The sequence below is a fragment of the Triturus cristatus genome, chromosome 11, assembly GCF_964204655.1.
Source record: "Triturus cristatus chromosome 11, aTriCri1.1, whole genome shotgun sequence".
Lineage (NCBI taxonomy): Eukaryota > Metazoa > Chordata > Amphibia > Caudata > Salamandridae > Triturus > Triturus cristatus.
In genome coordinates, this window is record NC_140594.1 from 526095444 (window position 1) to 526122535 (window position 27092).

Here is a 27092-nt window from a genome sequence, read left to right on the forward strand (position 1 = left end):
TATTTTTAATCCATTGTTTTGATTTTTCCACATTGTTCTAAGTCTGTTGTGCCTAGTTTTTTGTGACCCAAAACTAGGGAACCATGGAGCTGGACCTGGATAAACTGTCCCAGTTCAAGCTTTCTGAGCTTATGGAAAAGTGTAGGCTTAGTGGGCTGCCTTTTGCCAAGAAGATGAGGAAGGCAGGGTTCCTTGAGTCCCTAAAGGCCTGGGCCGGGGAAGCTGAAAAGAACCCGGGGGGGGGGGGGGGAGGGGTGGAGGATGTTCCCCCCAACCTCACCCAAGAGGAGGGTGAGGATGAGACCTCTTCCATTATTACTAGTGTTAGCTAGGTGATTCCAGAGGGTGGGAGTGGGGTGGGTCCTTTACTCAGGAACCACTACCGTCCCTTGCAGAGAGAAAGCTGCAGGCTCAATTAGCTTTGATAACTTTAGAGCAGGAGAAATTGGAATTGATAAGAGGAGATGGGAGAGGGAGGAGTTGAGAAGATATGGTGGCAGTGAAAATTATGAAGTTTTTGAGATGTACTGGGGAGGTGCATTTGAATCTTAACTTCCCAAGGGTATAGTGCCCAAGTACACTGAGGTGAATGACATTGACAGGTGGGTAGCAGCTTTTGAGAGGGCCCTTAAAATGAGTAGGTCCATCATGTATAGGCGATTTATGGAGCTCAAACACAAAATTGAGTTTGAAGCTTATTGGGAAGTTATCACCAAACCTCACGACAGGAAGCTGTATCACCAATTTAGGGCGGGTTCCCTCCCTATAACAGCACTTCCAACAAATTGGGATACAGCTTGGATGATAAATGCTCTACATGCCCAGCACAGATTGAAACAATAGCCCATATATTGTTTGTATGTCCAGCCTATAAGCATAAAGAACTGTTGATGGACAGAATGCAGAACAATGTCATACATTCACCCCAGTACAGAGAACAGGGCCTAAATCCATCGTTTTTTTGCTCACCATGCCATTCCAGTTTGGACCCAGACATATCCAAATCAGTCTTGACCCTGTGCTCCATGGGAACAGTCCAGCCCGAATTGCCAGGCCAGGTCCTCCCTGGACTGAAAACAAGCATCCTAGGACCGGTTTCGGGGTTTCACCCCTCTTCAGCCAGGATAGCTTGATTCCAGTGGCATGCAGAGCACGGGACTCACGTCTGAGCATACCCGTCCCACTCGGGGTGACAAATGCAAAAAGAACTGTTGATGGACAGAATGCAGAACAATGTCATACATTCACCCCAGTACAGAGATCTGGGCCTAAATCCATAGTTGTTTTGATCAACATGCCATTCCAGTTTGGACCCAGCCATATGCAAATCAGTCTTGACCCTGTGCCCCATGGGAACAGTCCAGCCCGAACTGCCAGGCCAGGTCCTCACTGGACTGGAAACAAGCATCCTAGGACTGGTTTCAGGGTATCACCCCTCTTCAGCCAGGATAGCTTGATTCCAGTGGCATGGAGAGCACGGGACTCAGGTCTGAGCATACCAGTCCCACTCGGGGTGACAAATGCAAAAAGAACTGTTGATGGACAGAATGCAGAACAATGTCATACATTCACCCCAGTAGAGAGATCTAGGCCTAAATCCATCGTTTTTTTGCTCACCATGCCATTCCAGTTTGGACCCAGCCATATGCAAATCAGTCTTGACCCAGTGCCCAATGGGAACAGTCCCGTCCGAACTGCCAGACCAGGTCCTCCCTGGACTGGACACAAGCATCCTAGGATTGGTTTCGGGGTTTCACCCCTCTTCAGCCAGGATAGCTTGATTTCAGTTGCATGGAAAGCACGGGACTCACGTCTGAGCATACCCGTCCCACTCGGGGTGACGAATGGGGTGGTGGAGTGAGCTAAAGAATGATGATGGATTAAACCCAGATCAGTTGACTGGGGGTGAGTGTTTGATTTGCTCAAACGCTCCGTCCATCATCCCCTTTGGTATCACTTTGTTCGCCGTAAGTTGGCAGGGTATGCCCAGACGTGGGTCCCTTGCTCACTTTGCCACTGGAATCAAGATAGCCTGGCTGATGAGGGTTATGAACCCGAAACCGGTCCCAAGATGCTTGTTTCCGGTCCAGGAAAATCATGGCTTGGCAGTTCGGACTGGACTGTTCCCATGAGTCACAGGGTCAGACTGATTTGCATATGGCCATGTCTGAACTGGGGTGGTGGAGTGAGCTAAAGAATGATGATGGATTAAACCCAGATCAGTTGACTGGGGGTGAGTGTTTGATTTGCTCAAACGCTCCGTCCATCATCCCCCTTGGGTATCGCTTTGTTCACCCTAAATTGGCAGGGTATGCCCAGGCGTGGGTCCCTTGCTCACTTTGCCATTGGATTCAAGTTAACCTGGCTGATGAGGGTTGTGAACCCGAAACCGGTCCCAGGATGCTTGTTTCCGGTCCAGGGAAGACATGGCTTGGCAGTTCGAGCTGGACTGTTCCCATGATGCACAGGATAGGACTGATTTGCATATGGCCATGTCTGAACTGGTGTGGTGGAGTGAGCTAAAGAATGATGATGGATTAAACCCAGATCAGTTGACTGGGGTTGAGTGTTTGATTTGCTCAAACGCTTCGTTCATCATCCCCTTTGGCATCGCTTAGTTCGCCCTAAGTTGGCAGGGTATGCCCAGACGTAGGTCCCTTTCTCACTTTGCCACTGGATTCAAGATAGCCAGGCTGATGAGGGTTATAAACCCGAAACCGGTCCCAAGATGCTTGTTTCCGGTCCAGGGAAGACATGGCTTGACAGTTCGGGCTGGACTTTTCCCATGAGCCACAGGGTCAGACTGATTTGCATATGGCCATGTCTGAACTGGGGTGGTGGATTGAGCTAAAGAATGATGATGGATTAAACCCAGATCAGTTGACTGGGGGTGAGTGTTTGATTTGCTCAAATGCTCCGTCCATCATCCCCTTTGGTATCGCTTTGTTCGCCTCAAGTTGGCAGGGTATGCCCAGACGTGGGTCCCTTGCTCACTTTGCCACTGGAATCAAGATAGCCTGGCTGATGAGGGTTATGAACCCGAAACCGGTCCCAGGATACTTGTTTCCGGTCCAGGGAAGACATGGCTTGGCAGTTCGGGCTGGACTGTTCCCATGAGGCACTGGGTCAGACTGATTTGCATATGGCCATGTCTGAACTGGGGTGGTGGAGTGAGCTAAAGAATAATGATGGATTAAACGCAGATCAGTTGACTGGGGGTGAGTGTTTGATTTGCTCAAACGCTCCGTCCATCATCCCCTTTGGTATCGCTTTGTTCGCCCTAAGTTGGCAGGGTATGCCTAGACGTGGTTCCCTTGCTCACTTTGCCACTGGATTCAAGATAGCCTGACTGATGAGGGTTATGAACCCGAAACCTGTCCCAGGATGCTTGTTTCCGGTCAAGGGAAGACATGGCTTGGCATTTCAGGCTGGACTGTTTCTATGAGGCACAGGGTCAGACTGATTTGCATATGGCCATGTCTGAACTGGGGTGGTGGAGTGAGCTAAAGAATGATGATGGATTAAACCCAGATCAGTTGACTGGGGGTAAGTGTTTGATTTGCTCAAACGCTCGGTCCATCATCCCCTTTTGAACAGCCTATAAGCATCCCAGGACAAAGTGGCTTAAACCTGCTTGCCTCAATATGGGCACTAGATCAAGTGTGGAGGCATTAAGCATCCTGAAGACCAATACGTGGGAACCAATAGTAGTTGCAGTTGCTACATTTCTGAGTTGGATGTGGGTTATTCGTGCCAAGAAAATGAGGGTCCACAATTTTAGTTAGGTTATATTAATATTACCATTTTAGGTATAAGATTTGTTTAGCAGCATCACGTTTGCCTAGACACATATTCTTGTATTTTAAACTGTGTAATTCTTAGTGTGTAAAGTATTTGGATTTATGTTTCTTGGTTGCCTTACGGCTACCATTGTCTCTATATTAATATATATATATTAATTTATAACATATTTTTTTTAATGTTAATGTGTTTTATCTTATTGGACCCTACACTGCTAACTGTTGGTCGATGGTTTTTTATATCTATTTTTTAAATCATTACATTTTAATATGACCCTTTTAAAGATTGTAGCTATTTTTGTCTTTTATGATTGTTACAATCGAAATAAAGACTAAATGAACTGAACTGAACTGAGTAGGGTCCACTCTAGGTATTGGGGTGCACTCCTGTGGGAGTTGATTCCAGTAGCTAGGAGGGATAGGCTCCTGACCCTGAAGGGAGAGGATGCAGAATGATACCAGCAGATGAAGGCATGCTTAGTCAAGAGATTTGGTCTGACTTCAGAGCAGTACAGGGTGAGGTTTAGAGGCACCCAGAAATTGAGTTCAAAGTCTTAGGTAGACTTTGTGGACATTTCAGTGAAGGCACTGGAAGGCTGGATTGTTGGTAACAAAGTTGACACATATGAGGGATTGTATAATTTGTTTTTGAAGGAACATTTTTTGACTCATTGTGCAGAAGAGAAGTTACGCCAGTATCTAGTGGACTCTAAGCTGACAGACCCCAGAGAGTTGTGGGAATCAGCTGATGAGTGGGTAAGAACCCGGGTTTCCATTCAGCATCAGGGGGGTGACCAGAAGAAAGGAGGACAAGTCCCTTCCCAAGGTAAATGCCAGGGAAATGAAGGTCAAAAACCTAAGGAGTCCTCCAAAAACCCACATAAACCTGCACAAGGAGGGGGGGTGCTCAGAGCCAACCCAAATTCAAAGGGAGGGGGTTTCAGGAAAAGCCTGGTAGGTTCTTTGATTCCTCCAAGGTGGTTAAGTGCTTTGACTGTAACCAGCCAGGGCATAAGCAGGGAGATGCTATCTGCGCCAAAAAGCTCCCCCCTAAGGGGCCATCCACAGGGATTGCCAGTGTCAGTGTAGGGGTGGAGAGGGGTGCCCCAGAGAGAGGTAGTCAGGTGGTGGAAGCAACCTTAGTGTCCCTGGGTGGGGTGAATATTGCAACCCTTGCTGCCTTAACTCCAAACATGGACAAGTACAGGCAGAGGCCTAGAGTGAATGGGACTGAGGTTGAGGCTATCAGAGATACTAGGGCTAGTGTAACTATGGTCCTGGATGAGCTGGTGCCTCCAGAGAGGTTGTTACCTGGTGAGTTTCACCAGGTGACGTATGCAGACAGCACTACCAAACTCCATTGTATGGCTATGGTGGATTTGGAATGGGGAGGAGTGACAGGCCCTATGAAGGTAGCTGTGTCAGAGGTGCTCCCAGTCCAGTGTTTACTGGGCAATGATCTTGAAGCCTCTTCCCAGTCCAGTGTTTACTGGGCAATGATCTTGAAGCCTCTCAATAGTCAGAGGTGGAGAGAGGACTCCATATGAAAATATTGGAGCTCCCTGAAAGGGTATGTGCTGTGACTAGGTCACAGACTAGCCAGAAGGGAGGGGTTGGACACTTGGACCCTGGAACAAAGGGCCAAGCATCCAAGGACAAGGGCACTGGGCTTGGTGAGCCCTCCCAGGGAACTCCAGAGGCGCTGGGAGAATCTAACCCTGATGGGGAGGATCTGGCCTCTGAGGGAGGGACTCCATCCCTGCCAGAGCTGTCAGATTTGGCAGAACTGACAGGAGCAGGAGGACCCTCCATAGAGGAGTTCGGTAAGGGATAGCGTGACTGTCCCACCCTTGAGGGCTTGATGCGGATTGCTTCTAAGCAAGAGGAGGGGGATGACAGTGGGTTACACAAACTCTACTGGGAAGATGGACTGCTTTATACTGAGGCCAGAAACCTCATGGAGGGGGGCACCAGGAGGTTGGAGGTGCCCCAGAAGTACAGAGAGTTCGTCCTGACTTTGGGTCATGATATCCCATTGGCAGGATATTTGGGACAGACAAAGACATGGAACCGGTTGGTGAACCATTTCTACTGGCCCCATATGTCTGAGAAGGTAAATGAGTTTTGCAGCTCCTGTGTCACCTGTCGGGCAAGTGGAAAGGCAGGGAGCAAGATAAAGGCTCCCCTAATACCACTGCCAGTGGTTCGGGTTCCCTTTGAAAGGGTTGAGATGGACACTGTTGGTCCCCTGGACCCACCTACTGCATCAGGGAATAGGTATATCTTAGTGGTAGTTGACCATGCCACTAGATACCCTGAAGCCATACCTCTTAGAACCATTGATGCTCCTGCGGTGGCTAGAGCACTACTTGCTGTGTTCACCAGAGTGGGTTTTCCAAAAGAGGTGGTGTCAGATAGGGGCATGAACTTCCTGTCCAGCTTTCTGACTGATATGTGGGATGAGTGCGGTGTTAACTACAAGTTCACCACCCCCTATCACCCACATGCAAATGGTCTTGTTGAGAGATTCAACAAAACCCTGACGGGCATGATACATGGGTTGTCAGAGAAACTCAGGAGGAGTTGGGATGTTCTCCTCCCATTCTTACTGTTTGCCTACAGGGAGGTACCACAGAAAGGGGTTGGTTTCAGTCCCTTTGAGTTGTTGTTTGGACACCCTATGAGGGGGCCATTGAGCCTGCTAAGATAGTCTTTAGAGAAGTCTTTTAAAGAAGCTAAGGACAATGTGTTGATTATGTGCTAGGCCTGAGATCTAGAATGGCAGAGTACATGTACAAGGCAAACAAGAAACTGGAGGCCAGCCAGGAGATTATGAAGCACTGGTATGATCAAAAGGCTACTATGCTCCAAGACAATTGGTGTGGGTGTTGGAGCCTGTGGCTTCCAGAGCCCTCCATGACAAGTGGAGTGGGCCCTATCCAATCTTAGAAAAGAAGGGTGAGGTTACCTATTTGGTTGACCTTGGCACCCCCAGGAACCCTCATAGGGTCCTGCATGTGAATAGATTGAAACCCCACCATGACAGGGCAGATATGACTAAGTTACTGGTCACTGATGAGGGTGTGGAGGAGGAAACTGAGCCTGTGTACGACCTCCTCTCCACTAATGTGCAAGATGGGTCAGTGGAGGGAGTTGTACTCTCTCCCAAATTGACAGACCAGCAGCACAGAGACTGTAAGCAAGTGCTGGAGCAGTTTGCTGGTCTGTTCTCTTTAACCCCAGGCATCACTGAGTGGTGTGTGCACCACATTGACACTGGTGACAGCCTACCTGTCAAAAATAAACTGTACAGGTTGTCTGACCATGTCAGAGCCAGCATTAAAGCTGAGGTTGCTAAGATGCTGGAATTGGGGGTAATTGAACCGTCCGAGAGTCCATGGGCCAGTCCAGTGGTGCTGGTACCTAAACCTAATCCTCAGGGGGGACCCAAGGAGTTAAGGTTCTGTGTGGACTACAGAGGATTGAAAGCAGTCACAAAGGCTGACGCTCACCCTATACCTAGAGCTGATGAGCTCATTGATAGGTTAGGGCTTGCTAAGTACCTGAGTACTTTTGATTTGACTTCAGGTTACTGGCAGATTGCCCTCACTGATGGAGCAAAGGAGAGGTCAGCATTCTCCACACCAAAGGGATATTATCAGTTCAAGGTAATGCCCTTTGGCTTAAAGAATGCACCTGCCACCTTCCAAAGGTTGGTGAACACGGTCTTGTCTGGGTTGGAACAGTTCAGTGCAGCTTATCTGGATGATATAGCTGTATACAGTTCTACCTGGGGGGATCACGTAAGCCACCTAAGGGAAGTGCTTCAGGCCATGCAGCAGGCAGGCCTGACTATTAAGGCCAGCAAGTGCCAAATAGGGCAGAGCTCTGTGGTGTACCTGGACCACCTGGTAGGTGGGGGCCATGTACAGCCTCTCCAAGCGAAAATCCAAACTATTTTGGATTGGACAGCTCCTGTTACCCAGACTCAGGTCAGGGCATTCTTTGGACTGACAGGTTATTATAGAACGTTTCTTCAAAATTATGGGACCATTGTGGGGCCCCTAACAGAACTGACTTCTAAGAAGAGGCCAAAGAAGGTGATTTGGACCCCAGAGTGTCAGAAGGCTTTTGACACTCTGAAAGCTGCCATGTGGCCATGTGTTCAGCACGAGTGCTACTGGCCCCTGACTACACAAAGGAATTTGTAGTTCAGACAGATGCTTCAGAGCAAGGGATTGGGGCAGTGTTGTCGCAGCTAAATGAAGGGAACCTTGATCAGCCAGTTGTCTTTATTAGCTGGAGGCTTCTTCCCAGGGAGCAGAGGCGGAGTGCCATTGAGAGAGTGGCTTTTGCTGTGCTTTGATCCCTGAAAAAGTTGAGACCATATTTGTTTGGGACTCTCTTTCTTGTTCAAACTGACCACAGGCCTCTCAGATGGCTTATGCGGATGAGAGGGGAGAATCCCAAGCTGTTAAGGTGGTTCATTTCCCCACATGGGAAGGCCTTTACAGTGGAACACAGACCTGGGGTTGCGCATGCAAAAGCAGATGGACTTTCCAGGTTTTTCCACTTAGCTGATGAGGACTACCAGGGTGTAGGTTAGTAACCCATCACCTTTCGTTTGGGGGGGCTATGTTGCAAAGTCATCCTGTACCCTGGGCACCCCCCAACTTTTTGCTGACTGATACTGACTCTGACTGACCCTGGGCTCTGCCTAACCAGGACCAGGGCCAGTGCTATGCTGAAAGAGACACATTAGAATACAGTTAAAATACCTACATACACTAGGGTACACAATGGTATGGTGGGTTAACCCTGTGATTGGCATGACCTCCCCTATCGGCCCCTACTATATAATAGGGCAGGGGGATTGAAACTTCCTACAAGTCCCCAGTACCCTGGGGCATGGCAGTTTAGAGGCCAGCAGCCTTTTTCTGCACTTGCATGTGTGCACTGCTGAAGCCTGAAATCAGTTTTAAAACAGCCCTGGGTGCCAGGACTGCTTTTAAAAAGTAAATTGTGCCCACACTCGACTTCGGTGTTTGGGGCACTTAAACATGGATAACCTACAATGTGTTGGCATATTAGGGACCCCCATGATCTACCCTAGGTATCTCAGGGGTGGGGGGTCAGGTATTTATAAGGTACACCCTTATAATATTGTTTTTTTTTATGCCTGGGTAAAATGAAATTTCACATTTCACTCCCCACATTGTGGTGAAGTGCTGATCAATTTCGACTTTGATGCTAGGAGCACTGTGGAGGGAGGATATGCAATAGTTCTACAGATTCAGAACCCTTAAAGCCTCCACTAGTTTGACATGGGGTGGGGTTCCTGTAGATATAAGACAAATACTTATAAAATATGTTTTTGTAAGTCCTGGTGCTGGAAAAATGGCCCAAGTCATTTTTCCCATTTCAAACCCCCTGTTAAATAGGTTTACATGGTAGAAAGTTATTGATTAATAACTCTTGATAGGAGAGTGCTAGAAATGCCATTCAAAGACTTCCCAGAATGGTATTAATAAATTCAACAATATCATAGTGTTGAATTTCTCCTAAAGTGTACATACAAGAAGTTATAAGACTTTCTTGTTTGTAAGTCCAAAATCAGCCTTCCAGTGGTCTGCCCTGATTGGTCAGAGTTAAGTGGATTAGCCAGGCTGCCTTGAAGAGGTGATAAAGATCCCCTGGGGTTAACCAGCTCTGCTGGGAGGGCAGTGTGCTGTTCCATAGGAATGCAAGGCCAGGGGGAGGAGTTGTAAACTATGTTCTTCAAAGAGGAGAGTAGAGACCAGTGTCACTTACAGATCTGAACTTCCCACCTAAGGCAGATGGTAGGATTAAGGAAGGTATGAGCAGATGCAGGGGGGAGAGTCTAAGTAAATTAGCCATCCTAGGGGTGTGTTTAGCCAGCTCTTACCTCCTTGCTGGAAAATCAGCCATTATGGATTTGGAAGATTTGATGCACTCTGGGACAAAATAATGCCACGCTCTACAGGATGTGGTCATATATTGGAGGAGTTACTCTGCTCCCATTGGTCGGAAGTGACCTATTGCTTGACCCAGAGAACTAGGAATAAGTATCTGAGAGGGGCAGAGCCCACCAGATATGCTGCTTGAAACTTGCTGAAGCAAGAAGTGACCTGTTGAGAAGTTTTGCTGTGCAAAGATTTCTAAGGCCTGACCTCTGAAGACTGCACGATCTGAAACTACAGCCCAGTGGATTATCTTGCTGAAAAATAACTAAAGAGTGGACTCCCTGGAAGCTACAGGTTAAAAGAGCTCACCTGGAAGATTACCAACTAAATCTACACCTTGGAGAACCATCAGTGGATTTGTAGGGGGTTTTGTACCAGTGGATTGTGTGAACTGACGTCCTCAACTTTCAAGGACCATCTTGGAGCTTCCAGACCCTTGGAGTAATTTTGAGACACTTTGGGACCCCTTGAGGAACTTTAGGAAGAAGTTCAAGAAGTTTGGAGAACTTTGAAGCAACTTTTTAAAAAAGCTCCATAGAGGGACTGACTCAACCTGCCCAGCCTGGCAGGCTGCCTTCAACCGTGAGCCGGCCAAGCCATCCAAGTTTGTCCCGCTAAAAGCTCCATAGGACCAACTTCCAGACCTTGACCAGGACTAGAAGAAAACTAAAGCCGGCGAACCCTCACCAGATCTGGCTACATGAGGAGCATCGAGAGACCCCGCGAGAAAAAGCTCCAGAAACGTTTCTAAGTCCACTCGTAGAAAAGGTGACCGGGAGCAACTGCGAGAGCCAAACCATCTGCCTTCCATCGCGTGCCGGCCTGGATTCCTGGGTTGCCCCGTGAAAGCGATCTTGAGAAATTCTCTAAGTCCGCTCCAGGGAAGTTGACCGGGACCCGGTCACAAGTTAAGCCGGCGAACCCTCACCGGATCCGAATTGACTGGGAGCTTTAAGGACCCTCGGGAAGAAAAGCTCAAGAAAAGTTTCTAAGTGTGAAGTTAGAAACTGAGACCGAGACCTGCCACGAGCTGTAGCTGCTCAGGGCTCCATCGCGCCCGGCCTGAAACTTAGACTTTGGCCCGGTCCATCGCGAGCAGGTATCACAATATGGTGCTATAATCTTCTAAGTGGTATATTTGATTAAATCTTTGAAAATTCATATCTTCGGTTTCCTACATTAGATTTTTGGTGTCATTTTAAAGATAAAAATATTTGCTATTGTTATAAAATTGTGTTGGATTTTTATTGTGTTTTGTCTTAATTATTTACTGAAATTGTGTTTTTAAATGCTTTACATACCTGTCTTTGAAGTTAAGTCTGTCTGCTCGCAGCCACGTTACCAAGGGTTGAGCATAGGAATAATTTTCTAAGACCTATGCTGAGTCCTGACATGTGCTTGTGGTCTTATTGCCAGTGGCAGACCTACATTTGCTCCTACCAATAACCCACTTTCCAACAGACATATCCTGGACCCAACATCTACATGATGTGCCCCAAATATATCAGGATATAATGACTGACATGTGGTTTCATATGCACTGGAGAATACAGACCATAGACACCTTGCCTTACAGGAATATCTGTAGAAAGAGGAGTCATGGAAGGAAACAGGGTCAGAACACTGTCAGAACAATGTCTACCTCACACTCACCATAGGCACAGGAAATGTATTATATGGGTCAACTGCCTTGAAAAGGTATTGGCCTACCGTGGCATACACCTGTGGCAATGTTGTCATTGGAACTAGCTAACCACATCTATTGAAGGCACTGACACTGGTCCCCCACTATCAAGTCACATACATCAATTGTAATATTACTCTGTGTATGTATGTGAGCCCAAAGTTACTACCATGTAGGCAAATTTCATATGCATCCAGGTGTATTGATGAGACAGTTGTCTTTCAGGCCATTACTTACATATGCAGCATGTTTCTCAAAGAATGTTGCCCTTTGCCACACTTGAACTATGTTGACATCTGTAAGCAGAAACTATGAGGACGTCAAATTTCAAAAGCAGAGGTTTGTGACTTTATGTCACACTCCTAGACAAAACTAATGTAAACATTGACACCCAGCCAATGTAGTCACAAGAATCTATACCACATCTTAACAGGGTGCTCATACTCCACAGACCACATGCAACCCATGCCATACTACCATCATTCTATACTTACATCACTAATAACACATGATTTACAGTTAACTGAAAATCAATTCTGGGGACACAGAAATCTGTAAATGAAAATTGGAGCATAGTTTTTTCAGCATAAATTCTAATTCTTATGAATAGAAAAAGGCCAATGGCCAGTCCAAATGTCTCTGATAAACATGCCGTAACGTTTCTCGCTATCTATACTTGCCTGCACTTGTTCTGAAAAGAGACACCTACCCTGGAGGGGCATCTAGGGGGCTGGCCAGGCACCAAAGGGTCAAGACCAGAGAGGACTGGGTTAGTCTTTAGGAGGGGTGGGATTAGGAGGAGGGGTTGGACAACTGCAGTGGGAAGGCTTGATGGAAGGGGGTGAAACAACTGCAGTGGAAGGGCTAGATGGAGGGGTTGGACAACTGCAGGGGTACGGCTAGATGGAGAGGCGATGGGCTGGGCTTTAGAAGTTTGGGACTATGGTAATCTTGGAGGGTTTGCAAGGGAAGAGGGAGGACAGGTTCTTTTTTGGGCTGGGATCTTTTTGGGGTTGAAGTACTGGGGTGGAATTTGGAAGTTAGGGCTTCAGGAGGGGGTGGGGACTTTTTAGAATGGAGGGATTTTCTTTATTGGGGAACCTAGGTGGATTTTCTGGTTTTCTTGGTAGGTGGGGGAAGGAAGTGGAGGGGGTCTGAATGGTATGGCAGGCAGCAGGGTCATTTCTTCTTTTTGGGAGGGGTTGGATCGGTTTGGGTAGGAAAAAAGGTCAAGGGCAACAAGGTGGAGTTTCTGGGCAGAGTAAGTACTATGAGAGGCAGAGGGTTGTGAGGTCTGTGGATGATGGTGTGGTGTCTGTTAGCATGTCTGTGGAAGTGAGTGTGATGTCTGTCTTGTGAGTGTGCATGTGTGTTTGTCCTTATCTCTGTGCGTTTATGTACTGCGTGTGGATGTTAAAGTGTATACATGTTTGTTTGTGTGTGCTTTAGTTAGGGTGGGTACTCAGGAATGTGGATGGGGAAGAGGCAGGAGGGGGGTGAGACAGCTGAATTAGGGACAATGCTGGGGAGACATTGTTTACAACAAATGTACTACAATGCACTCCATTACAACGCAAATCGTAACAATGACTTGCTGTAGGGGGCAGAAGGTGTTGGATTTACAATCCCATACCTTCCCTGCTGTTGCACAAACCGGAGTAGGAATAGTAAATTATACTATTCCTATATCAAGCGCGCCCCCTACAGCAAGTCGTTGTAATGACTTGCGGTTTAATGGTTCGCGTTGTAACAACGCGGTCGTTGTAAAGACCACGTTGTAATGGAATGCATTGTAGCGCATTCGTTGATATATTCGAATGCTGCCATCAGTGTGGAATCTAGAGCATGATTGGATCTCTGTAGAGCAGACATGTCAGAGTGAATGCCCTCCAGAAGATACTATTTGAGTAAGGTAATTGGTATGCACCTGGAGAACATTCAGCACTGCTGTCTGCCCCACAGATATCTGCCTCAGGAGGTCAATGGCCTTCACAATCGGGGCAGTAGGGGAGACAGAGGCAGGGAGTGAGGTGCCTCGTGCAAAGGAGACGCCTCTCCTTCTAGGGGAACGGCCACAGGTATGGGGCTGGGGAGCAGTTGGGATTGTGGATATGGTAGGGGTGGTGGTGGACTCTGATGGAGTGAATATATTTCCAGGGTCATCCACCACCATATGAGAGTCCTCACTGGAGCTGGAGCTTTCATCGAGCTGTCAGATGTTACATCGCTCATGCCCTCAGTAAAGCTCCCCTCATCCTCCATGCCACTGGTTCCCTCTTGCTCGGTGTCAGCACAGGAGCCACTCTGGCTAGCTGCTTCCCCAACATCTGTGGGCCTGTCTCCTTCGCTGGCCAGTTCTGATGCTGTAAAAAAGAAGCAAAATGAATCACGAAGCGTCCATATACTACATCAATTGAACTTGTGGTTAAAATACTTGATAATGTTCTGTACATACCACTTGGTACAACACAAGTAAATCTGTACACCCTCACAAATGATGATGTCTGCAACATTGTATGCTGCAAATTCAACTTCCTCATCCCCAGTGTCTTCAACATAACTAAATACCAGCTGATGTATTGTCTTTCGCTAGTGACGCACTTGGGTCATAACATACCTGTCTCATCTAATGCAAGGCAGTTTAGACCTCATAATGGGAATAGGAGTCACACAATTGATATGAGACATGGTATCTATTCTGCTATCCCTATTCATCAACTTGGAGACAGCAGGTCTAGTGTTACAGGTCACATATCTTGATAGCTATACAACATGCTGGGGTAGTCATTTAAAGGGCCATATCACACAGATCATACTTAAAGTGCTCAGATGTCCAAAAGCAGAATTAGTTGTTTGTTGGGTCACATGGCTTTCTCTTATCGTGGACACACTAAGGTAGTAGGCATAACTAGTATGAAAGGTATCTTGCCCACAGTCTTGTGTCATTTATGCACAGTGTTATGAAGATGAATCAGATTTTGTCCACATTGGATGCATTTTACCAGTTTGCCATGTAAACACAGGTCAGCACACTGTAAAATCCAATGACTGCATCTTCCTTATGCTTCATGTGGATCACTATGCCATTGGACCATCTTGATGTATTGTCTGTATAAACTATTAGCCCTGAACATCTTACTTAAAAATGTGTATTCAACACTTCTTACCATTTTGTCAACACTGTAAAAGTCCACATTTGTAAAGGCCAGGTCTGAATGTCCCGCACTTATTTCTTGCATCGTGAACATAATGTACAGCTTAAATGCTATTGCTTTTCATCTCAGTATTTTTAAAGCACTTCAGAATGATGCTCATGTGACATTTCTGAATTCAACAGTAAGGCAACTAAACCATGGTTTACAAAGCATCATGTATGACCAGTTAAGAGCATTTACATACATTAGAACCATTGTGAATGTGTATCTGACATCATTCCTTTTAATCAAACCCCTGTTTCCACAAGAGGCTTACTTTGTTAGTCACATAATGGCATGTGTTTTGACTATTACAGAGTCAGAAACATGGACTCAGTTTTGGAATAGAGAGTATGGAATCCTACACTCAATCAAGTGAAAGGCCAGTATGACAGGTAGCATGAGTTACCAAACATGTAAATTGCCCATCGGATACATTGGAGTACACTGGGCACCAGGGCTTTGATCTAACATCGGCACTCTGACCAATCACTACTCACCAAGCCCTCAACATAGACATTACCTGCTACCTGGATGCACAGCATGGGATTTCACAGTTGAGTGAGCCAACATCAACATAGTTTACAGAGTTGGTCTGGCCACACAGAGAGCAGTCCAGACATTTGTCAATGTGCTGACACATGTTGAGCACTTACAATAGTTCTGAGGGTTATCTCCATGCACATGTTGTTCTCATTTGTTCGGATTGCAATAGAATGGCACTACTGTCAATCCCCTGACCATTTTTTTCCTCCCATGTCCCAGATGAAAGGGGCATTACCATGCATCTACTTATTCTGGTGCATTTGCATCTTTTAACACTGAACAGTGGTTTGTGCATCTCACAACCTAAAAAGTGGCAGCAGGCACGGATTTAAATGTTTTGGAACAAGGCACAAACCCCCTCCTTGCTGCTGTCTGGCTCTTAACTGCCCATTCAGGTCAGGGAAGACCACCGTAAGGATGAGTCACATTAGGAGGGTCAGGGTGCAGAGCATGCCCCTCTTGCCTGGAGGTGACAGGCCCAGCTGGACTCGCGTGATCTTTCGATTCCAGCCTCTCAAGTCCTGCCACCGTTTCCTGCAGTGGACACTGCACCAACGGGTGACCCCCACTGAGCGCACCTTCAGGGCAATGGTCCTCTACAGGTATACCTTCTGACAGGCATTGACCTGTAAGGATGACATGGTGACAGGCCCTTAGTTCACATGCAACATGCACATATACAAATACTGGTACACATAGGACATGACCAGCTTGTCCACACTGTCTAAACGTTAGCAAAGTGGTATTTTGTGTGCTTCACCAGTATTCAATGATGACTTTCTCTCCTGAGAACAGTGATATGATGTCAACACCAGTACATACACATCTACCGCAGTGTACTTGACCAGAACAGTTTCATACAGACTTTGAAAGCTTGAAAATTATGTTTAAATGGTTGTCTCTAGGATTTCTAATGCCAGACGTGCATGGTTACTGCACATGTAAACTAACAATGCTGTCTGATCATCACTCACCTGCTCCTCTGGTGTACCATAGAGTTGCCTTTACAGGGGCAGGAGTGTGTCCACCAGCATCTTGACTTCTTCAGCTATGAAGGCTGGGTCCTGCGCCCTGTACAGCGAGACATTACAGCTTCCAGAGGATGTGGACAGCAGCAGAGAGATGGGGAGGTCCTAGAATCATGCAGTTAGTGCAGGCAAGTGAACTCTCTAGGGAACCACCAGACTTATATCTAGACCGCATAAACAGTCTTTGGTCCATGCGGACTAAGCGATTGGTCCGCATCGGTTGCATTTTCCGAAACGTCCACTGCATTCCATTGCTTACTGACAACACACCTAACCTGTGGTTAAAAAAAGTATCAGAGGACCGCATGCTACTTTGATACCTGACTAATGGAAGTTTTCTGTTATGGTTTACACGCGATGTGGACACAATCCGAGATCTGAAACCGTAACCATGACAACTATCAGCCTATGGCTGTGCCCAATTCGGATATGATGCTCCGACGTTTGAAATTTCCGTCTGGGTTGCAACACCTCTGTAAATGTTTTGAGTTTAGGATATTCTATGCCTGGATACAGCATTTTGTCTGGTGAAAGGGATATCTATCTGAAACACTCACATTCTCAAAATGACCTAACTTTGAGGGGCACATGACACACTGATTAGGTGGCTAATCCCAACAAGAATTAAACCCACTCCAATTCGCCTCTGTTGTTCACAGTAAATATGCTGATTTGGTGCATTCTAAGTACAGTATTACCCTAGTTACTACATTACAGGAGACTGTGACCCAGTGTGCAATCTGCGTGATATGACAGTGGAAACGTGGTGTGTGTTTCCATATAGGCCTATATGAACTGGTTGTCCAGGGTGAAGGGAGGAGTGGTTGTTATTACTCCAACTCCCATCAGGCTCTGCTATATGCACACTCTTCCCACCCAGCCCAAACAGCCTACCATGAATTATGGTTGCCTGACAGTGAGTGGAAATATACTATCAAGATGGCTAACACTGGTGATTGACTTGACCACGACTCCCATCAAGGCCTTGTGCTCCAAACACCAGTCCCCAGTGTCAGCCATCTTGCTAGTCCATTTCCACTCACTGTCAGGTAGCGATAGGCCCAGATGAACTGGTTGTGCTGGCTGGGAGGATGAGTCTTTGCTGTTACTACAGCTCCTATCATGCCTGCTCCCACACACACCTCCCCACCCAGCCCAAAGAGCACGCCAGGAATAGTGGTGCCCTGACAATGAGAGGAAGTGTAATTGCAAGATGGCTGGCACTGGTGCCTGGTTTTTGACTTGGCCACGACTCCCATCAAGGCCTTGTGTTCCAAACACCACCCAGCAGTGTCAGCCACCTTGCCAGTATATTCCCACTCACTGTCAGGAAAGCCGAGATCCAGGTAGTGTGGCTGAGATGGGAGGGAGGAGAAGTATTTACAATGGCTACATCTCCCATCAGGCCCTGTACTACACACACTCTTCCCACCCAGACAAACCTGACCACCTTAAAGACTGTTTTCCTGAGAGTGTGTGAAAATGTACTGGCAAGAAAGTTGACACTGGGGCCTGGTGTCTGACTTGACCCCAACTCCCATCAAGACCTGAACACCAGTCACCAGTGTCAGCCATCCTGCCAGTACATTTTTATTCCTTTAGTGACACCCGGAAGGCCACTCAGACTTTGAAGCCAAAGATAGGCATCTGGCCTTTACAGGGTTCCTGGGGATAATTTTACCCCACATATGTTAGTTTAGGTTCGGTATATCAATTTACTGTCCAAACCCATAGTTGCTAGTGCAGATATCCCTGTCTCTAGGAGCAGGTTGAAATCATACCAATTGTCAAAAACGGTGACAGGAGCGTCCCCAGCAACTATTGGCCAATTTGTTTGTTGGATAATTTGCAAAATGTTTTCAGCAGGCAAATCCTGAAGATACCAGAGCATTTGATGTGTGAAACCGAAATCCTTCCTTCCTTACAGGATGGTTTTCAAACTAAAGTCAGCACAATTAATCAAGTGTTTAGGTTGTCCTGATTTTGACAGTCAAATCATGACATACCACCTTGATTAACCTTCCTAGGACATGTTACCGTAGGACCCCTGACATTTCCAGATGAGAAAGTGTTTAGGTTACCCATGGTTATGTGGAAGTACATTAAACTCAAAAAGACCACTTTTATGTTGTGTTTGTGGACATAAGAGAAGCTTTCCATGTTGACTCCCAGAAAAACACTGTAGAAAACACTCAAAACCCAGGGAGAACCCTCAGTACTAATGGCAACAAAGTGAGGTTTCATGAAGACAACTATGTACAGGTCCACTGTGGAAGTCAAGGTGAACTAAGTGAATGCATCCCCAATTGTAGAGGTATACACCAGGGATGTGGCCTAGGATTAACCCTTTCCTTCCTATACATTAATGATGTCACAAAGGTACTCTTGGATGGTATACATGACTCTTCAAGGTTAGGTAGCCCTCCAATCCCAGCCCTGCTTTTCGCTGATATTACATTGATTATTCGAGATTCCCCATCGGCCTTCAAAACCTGTTGGTCAAATGTAAAGCTTTTTTATCATAGCACCACCATAAAGACATAGAGCCACTGTGAAGTACAGAACTACAGTACAATCTGCAGTTCTATTTATTTGGGGAATTATGTGGAAGTGAAAACTTACAGGTCCTGATTTTGATTTTATTAGATCAATTTTCAATTTGTCTCAAATCAACCCGTGGTTGAAATCTCATGAAAATTGACCATACAGCTGTCTTAAGACCCTTGTTACTTTTGGGTCAGATTGGGGACAACAGCTAAGCTTGACTCTTATTGGGCTCGTCTACTAGACATTTTAGCTTTAGATATCTCTTGATACACTGCACTTGTTATGCCATGTAAAGCACTGGTTAAGTATACTGGGGTTAAAAACCTCATGGTATGAGCCTTGTTCTATAAACCAGGAATCTAAGGGCACTGTGAAAGCTTGTTTTGTGTGCTAAAGTCACCAGTGTACACAAAAGGGTAGTTTAATTGACAAATGTATGGGGCTTAAAGCATTTCTGTATTTGGAATTGTTCTTAGATAAAATGTTACCAAGTCAAGCAGAAACACTTTTTATTAAATTTAGGTTTGATATCTTCCACATAAAACGTTTCACGAGTAAATGGAAGACTCACCATTATGATGAGACTAATATGTATGATATGTGTAAACACGATGTTAATGAAAATATATAGCTTGTATTCTTTTTTTGCATGTCAGAACGTGCGGAGATATTGGATTTGCCATTCATGTATGTTTCTGGGTTTTATCAATTACTTGGCCGCCTTTAGAATTATGAAATCGGACATAACTACTCCTAAATAGTTCTGTATAAGTGCATTTTTGTCTCCCGTACGAAAGTAAGCAAATGGAAATTGATTTTTAATGTCATGATAAAAATTAACTTGTGTTTTATCTTGAATGGATTGCAAAAAATGTTTAAACTATTTTATCTATTTCAACATATTTAGTGTTTTATCATATGCATATTGTAATTTTAACTGTGTGTTTTTGTGGGTATGCCCTGAAATAAGGATATATTGACTAATGTATCTTCAATAATATCAGACTCCCGCTATGTCAAGTCTGGAACATATCTTGATGTACAAACATCTATGAAGATGGAGGACATTATCAAGTTAAATTATAACTCTTTATTTTCAAGATCTCTTGAGATTTTTAGAAAATGGGACAAACTTAACCTTGGCCTACAGGTAGGCGTATTGCCAGTAAGATGGTAATGCTGCCTCAATACCTTTTTTTTAAAGACACATTTTATTACATTTTGGAAAGTACACCACAGTGTAACAAGAGAAATAAAAATGAACATTGAGTACAAACTAAGAAAACACAAAACAAAACAAAAATGACACAAAGTCGGCAATCCTCCCCTTCTTCTGCCACCCTCCTCCCTTCGTCAGGCCAATATGTTTGATGACTCTCATTGCCAGGCTCCTCCATCCCACCCCTCTCCCGCCTGGCCGTCACTTACCATGTACAGGCAGACCGTCCCCCATTTGCCTCTGACATGTGGCTTGGGGGTCACATGTGGTGCCCCCCAAAACATCAATGGACCTTATGGTGCCTGGCACACAATGCATGGATGTTTAAAACATGCCTATTTCTGCTACCCTTTTCTGGGCTGCTGCACAAGCCACAATAGAAAACAGCATTTTTCTGACTGCCTGCACAGCAGTTGGATCATAATGTGGCAGGTGAAACCGCTGACAACATGTGGGTCGGTATCCATCCTGCAATGATGGTGGTCGGACTCTCGCCAGACCGCCCTCATAATAAGGCCCTAAGCCTTTAAAAGGTCTTACTGACACTGCGTATTTTAAGCATTCTAGATTTAGACCACTTACGTTTTCATCAAATATGGCAGAATATAAGGAGACGTTATAATATTTTGGGCTTTAATTAGTATACATGAATAGGCTTCAATCCCAAACTTCCATCTATTATGCACACGTGTTTCTTATCTTGCTGGCATGATCTGAACTTTATTATCTTCGGCCAGACAATTAATGAGGTTGTTTTTGTTTCATATGAAGAGTTGCAGAAGGAATATCCAATGCCCAAACAAGGTTCTTTCGATATCTGCAGCTTCGATGTTGCATCCAGCATGTGTATCCGAACAAAATTAATCCAGCACATAATGATTTTCTTGGATTTTTTACAAATACACTAGGGAGGTATTTACATATTTTTTTATAATTTTTTACAATAATAAAGGACATAAGTTTGATTATTTGGGATCTAGAAGGAATCTAAAATTGATACAGTTGATACTGCTGAAGATAATAAATTGAGCAATAGGCTTAATCTGAATTGTTTTGAGAACCTCAAAGCATGAGCCGAAAAAATAACTTAGGCTGTATTGTAACTATCAGCACAAAACATGCTAAGAGATGGAAAGTGCTACCTCCTTAAAGGAGCAGTGCTTGTTTTTTTGGACCTGTATACATTTAGAGTCTAATTACAATGTCGGTTGGATAGCCTCCGACCGATATTGTAGGTTTAAAATCCGACCGCCGTATTATGACAAAGGCCGTCGGAGTTTAAACCGGGCAGGGAATCCGATGCGGTTAAAACGGGCTCAAGGAGCCCGTCCGCCAGTCGGAAAGGCCTCATAATGACTTAAGGATGGCATTTCTGCCGTCGGGATTATGATGCCGGTTTTCGACTGCCAATCCAAGTTGGCCTCACCGGCATGGATTGGATGTCGGAAACTGACTTTGGGGGCCCCTAGCAGTGTCCCCTTACCCCCTGGCCCTCTGCATTTGGCCCTGGGGGGCACCAACATCTCTGCACCGTGTGGCAGGCACCGTGAGGATGACACAACACTTGGATGCAACAGCACACAGTGTGGTCTGAAACATCAATTTTTCTATGGGAGCTTGTGCGGTGGGCAGGAAACGCCCGCAGCATAAGCTCCCATAGAAACATGGATGTTTCCAAACATCCCTTATCCTGAAGCCATGCTTGCTTAATGTGAGTTCAGTCGTGCAGCCAACAAAACATTAAAGAAACATCACTGTTTTAAAATGTGAATTGTCCGATCATAACCCACATTGCCAATTTTGGTGAAAGCTCTTTAATGTTGATCACATAAGGTGAGCTGACAGTTGCACTGTCAAGCCAGACCGACAAATTAATGTAGGTTAATGACTGCCTGTCTCCCATCTGTGCAGCTGCCAGACAAAGACCCCTACACCTAAATTACCTAGTTATCTAAGACACATTTATAGCATTACAATGTCATCTTTAGTTCTACTATTAACAGGGTGTAGTATCCTGCATTTGTAATGTAATGTACTTTACACCTCCTGCTAAGCCAGTGCTTGTTCTTTGTGCTCAATAGAATGTTGGAGTCAAGATGTGACTCGAATGTTGGGACACAGAGAGGTGAAGTGACAGTTGGACATGGGCTGAGCAGCAGACAGGCTGCACCTGGTGGCGCTCTCCTTCACAACTTAACTACCTGTTGTCTAAAACTATACTACTTGTTACCTGCTTGAATAAATCATCTTTAATTACAACCTTCCTGTGTGGACCTCCTCACTACACAGGGATACTGTGAAAAGAGAGTGGTCACGGTCAGTGCCTTATTTGCAGTATCTATGAGCCACTGAAGGAGTTTATGCACCGTGTTCATGCCCTGTGGGTTTTAGGGACAGTGGAACAGCGTCAAGGTCCTAGACATGACCTGCTTATGTGCAATGCATATATGGAATGGGCGCCAACCTTGACCTGTCTCCTGTATGGACCAATGTTCTGTGCATAAGTATAAGGGATGTAATATTGCATTATAGCTTTCAGAATGTTGATGAAATGCTGTGAATAAACACATTAGTATGAAAATATGATATTTTCGTACAAAACCTACAAGTGTCTGATATAATTTTAGTTTAACGCATTCAAATGCCAGTTGGATTAAGCGCTCGCCCAAATGAAAGTGTTCCTGGAGCACGGGAGAGAACATTCCCGTGCTGTCCTTCTAGAGAACTAAACTCCTTCTAGCAGAATCCAAGCACCTTGCACCTCTCTAAAACTTTATATTTGTTTACGGAATGTAAAATGAAAAAGAAAGGACGTACAGTTGTTTAAATTGTATACAGCTGCTAAAACACTAATTTCTGCATACATGTTAAATCATCAAAATCCTCTTCATCAAAACGCCACCTATTCACTAGCTCACAATGAAATATATTTATATTATTTGTAAAACATACAAGCAGTGGTATATTAAGTCGGCCTATACTTCCATATCATTAGAGTTCCACAATAGCGTGCTATCTGTTATGTATCGGTTGAAATGACAGCTATTGCTATATCTATGTGAGCGCCAGTTACCTGCGGTGTACCGCAGTCGCACTGTTCATCAGCCTCAATGTAGCCATTTCCGCATACAGGAGGAGCTATGAGATGGCTCATATCCGGTTTATTTTTCACGCACATGGGCATATTATTTAGAATGAATGCCCGATACTGGTTCTTACTGCACGAGCTGAATGCTACGGGTGGTGGATCACTGTAAGGCAAGAGAGACAGCAAGCGTATCAACATCGGCATATGAGTAGCAAGCGCTGGCTCATGATGAGCCATAAAAAAGCACTGGATCAGCTGAAAAACAATACACAGAGACACAAGAGATTCATCAAACACTGCTAACATCGAATAGTGCACATCTTCATACCATGTACTATCTAACTGAGGCCTCACAATTTATGGGTGTTATAGAGCAGTACTTTGAATTTCTAATTGTAATTGTAAATTGTGTTTTTATAGCGCTTGCTACCTGTGATGAGGTGTTGAAGCGCTTTACACTGGGCAGCACGCTGCTCCCAACGTAAGGTCAATGGTTAGCTCAGGGTTTTTGGTTACTGTTTGTTATTGGGATTTGTCTTGTGCACTCAAAGCAAACCATTCCATGCAGTCATTTCAGTTTTTTTATGGTGGACTAAAGTAATAGTGGTTGGTCGCTATCATTAGTGAGGGGGTGAGGTCAAGAACATGGTTGGTGGGAATAATACAGGAGTTAAAGGAGATTAGGTATTTGTTATGCTCTGCATAGTTTACTTATATCTTCCTGCTGCTCAGCCAGTGTGTGTGTTCAGAGTAGAATGTTGGGAACACAGTGATGCATGGAATGTTGGGTGTCTGTGTGAGTGAGGAATGACAGTTAGAGATGGGCTGAGCAGCAGGCAGGCTGCTCCTGGTGGGGTTTGCTGTTACCTGGAACTAAGGGCTTGAGTACTGGCTAACCTACATCTACATCTCCTGTTTACCTGGACTACCTACTTGATTTACCTGTGTACCATTTTCATGTACTTGGACCAGCTACAGATTAAAGGTACTCCTGAAGTTTACTTGGCTACCAGTGTCTACTTGTTCACAGGTCACAGCATATTTTGTGAACGAGGATGGGATTAAAACATGGCACGAGCTCTGTACAGCGCGTGAAATCTTACCTTCATGAAGACGCGGGCAGCCCAGAGTGATCTTCTGTGACGTCCTCCGGAGTCTTCACTACCTGATAATGGACGCTTGGCACGCTCTGTGTGCCAAGCGTCCATTATCAGGTAGTGAAGACTCCGGAGGACGTCACAGAAGATCACTCTGAGCTGCGCGCATCTTCATGAAGGTAAGATTTCACGCGCTGTACAGAGCTCGTGCCACGTTTTAATTCAAACATTACAACGGCTATTTTCAAACGCCTTTGACGAAAAGTCTTGTGGGTTTGTAGTTATGGCTCTCATAAAGCGTTACACGCGGCCTCCTCATTGAGGCGGGTCTGTAAGTGGGAACCACACTCACAGACCCGCCTCAATGAGGAGGCCGCGTGTAACGCTTTATGAGAACTGTAACTACAAACCCACCCCTGTGTAGGAGTTGCATAGACACTTTATGGGAAGGAACTAGAACCCAAACCCATGCCCATCCCTCATATAAGAGATAACTGTGTGATGAGCAAATGCCGAACCCCATCCCTCAAAAAGGGATAGACCTGTGATTACCACCCTGAAATTTGATGTCCCACCCATATGTAGGGAAGCGAAGACTGTGGCATATCACTATACAAAATAACGTTCCATAAAACATGTAAGTACTCTAAATGCAATACATCTTAAAACTGTATCTCACACCGGTGAGCGATATCTCACCCAGATCATGCTGGATTCAAGTTAAAAGTAAGAAGCAGACATGGACAGATGATTCATTACAACTACAACTACATAAACATCACATTCCAACATGACACTAGATGGCAGCAAAACCTAGAAAAAGAGAGCAACCTCCCAAAAAAAAACGAGACACAGTTCTTATTTCTTTTTAAAAAACGAGTCCCAGTTCATGTTGTGAAGTCACTGCTGCTCGGATAAGCCTCTCAAACTTGTTCTGACAATTACGAATAAAAGTAAATCGTCAAGTAACTCTTTCTGAATGTCCACAAGAAAGTAGATAATAGCAAAGACAAACTTCCACTAAAATAATCATCCACTCACCACCGGTGTCCAAAACATCGTGCGCTGTCCTCTGTAAGAAAATCAGACTGATCACGAGGAAAATAGGATAATCCCCTAGTGCTGCAAGACAACTGTGGAAAGCAGATTGTGGAAAACAGGAAAGCAGAACGTAGGCACGATGATGAGAAGATTCGTGCCAACCAATGCGCAACACCGATGAAGATGTGGTTGGCGTTTTGACGCTAAGAGAACCAGCAAATAACATGGGCGATCGCCAACCCCAAGATGGCGCCACGCCGTGCCGGGTGGCTCACGGCACGCTCTGTGTGCCAAGTGTCCATTATCAGGTAGTGAAGACTCCGGAGGACGTCACAGAAGATCACTCTGAGCTGCACGCGTCTTCATAAAGGTAAGATTTCACGCGCTGTACAGAGCTCGTGCCACGTTTAAATTCAAACATCACAACGGCTGTTTTCAAACGCCATTGACGAAAAGTCTTGACCAAATAAAATAAATACAAGACAAATAGTGTCTCACCTCACTTGACTTCTATGCGCTGCCGAAAATAGTAAACAAAGCTGCTGGCACCTTCACTAAGCAGTCTCCACGCCAGACTGGCAACATTTGAAGTTGACTTTGTGCTTACATGGTCCGTATTTGTGCACGACCAAGAGTGTAGAAAACTCTGTTCCAGTGGAGATACAATTTGACAGTGAGGCAACGTGTCAATTCCACACCACTCCTTAACAAATCCAAATCGTTGTGTGAGCCCAACTGCAGATATATGTCTACACACATAGAAGATACTAGTAGTACTTAAAGACCTTTTTCTGGCACCTCCAACGTAGCAGTCACATCCAGTAGCAGACAGACGTTGCGCAGGACAGATCATGACATGTGCAGCATACCAACACAGTTTAAACATGTTTAAACACTTTTCTCTTGATTGTGCAGTTCTTGTGGCAAACACACGGTACAGCATGCTTTCGTTGGGGCTGTCTGTGGTACAAGACACTGGTGGGGTTGCTGAGTATGCTGTACCAGTTTCTTTTGTTGCAAAGATTCCTCTTGTGTTGCTTGACGTGTTGCCTCTTGTATGCTTGATGTAGCGTCGTTTATTAGTAGTCTGCGCTAGTAATACTTGTGGCTCCTTCTCACCCTCTGGACTCATTATAGATGTCATCTTTCACTTCCTTGACCAGTAGTGGAGATAAGTAGGACAGTGGGAACGTCTCCAACTCTCGCTCGTCGCCAAAATATGTTGTGACCTGTGAACAAGTGGACATTAGTAGCCAAGTAAAGTTCTTAAGTACCTTTATTCCAGTTGTACAGCAGGATGGTAAGTAGGTACATCAGCTTGGTACACTGGATAAAGAGGTAGTAATGAAATAGGTTAGCCCAGTAGTCAGCCCTTGGTCCTATGCCACAGCAAACCCCACCAAGAGCAGTCTGCCTGCTGCTCAGCCCGTCTCTAACTGTCATTCCTCACTCACACAGACACCCAACATTCCATGCATCACTTTGTTCCCAACATTCTACTCTGAACACACACACTGGCTGAGCAGCAGGAAGATAGATAAACTACAAGATATAAGAAAACTACGCAGGGCATAACACATTTTGGTTTAGGTTCATGTGTACTATTCCCATTCATAGTTCTTTGATTGGTAACCCTTACACGGGGTATGTTTTTGGGGATCCCTCCAATAAACATAACATGTAACCCTTACTCTGGGTTGGTTTTGGCTCATGGGTACGATTCCTATTAATAGTTTTTCTATTGGTAACCCTTACACGGGGTATGTTCATGGAGGTTTCTCCATTTAACATAGCATGTAACTTTCTCTGGATTGGTTTTGGTTTATGAGTACGGTTCCCCTACACAGGGTGTATTTTCTAGGTT

General features: G+C 45.3%; 1 protein-coding gene and 1 long non-coding RNA gene across 2 annotated transcripts in view; one reads left to right on the forward strand and one right to left on the reverse strand.

Moving 5' to 3' along the window:
- LOC146784513 (zinc metalloproteinase-disintegrin-like berythractivase) overlaps nt 1-27092 on the reverse strand; it is a 2362040-nt gene that overhangs the window by 643244 nt on the left and 1691704 nt on the right. Inside the window, exon 12 of the mRNA XM_085632969.1 lies at nt 23076-23253. Within this exon, the coding sequence (XP_085489095.1) occupies nt 23076-23253 (178 nt within the window). The remainder of the gene's footprint in view (nt 1-23075; nt 23254-27092) is intronic.
- The window catches only part of LOC146784516 (uncharacterized), a 106694-nt gene continuing 105130 nt past the window's right edge, over nt 25529-27092 (forward strand). The window contains exon 1 of the long non-coding RNA XR_014970435.1: nt 25529-25598. This is a non-coding gene — a long non-coding RNA (uncharacterized LOC146784516). The remainder of the gene's footprint in view (nt 25599-27092) is intronic.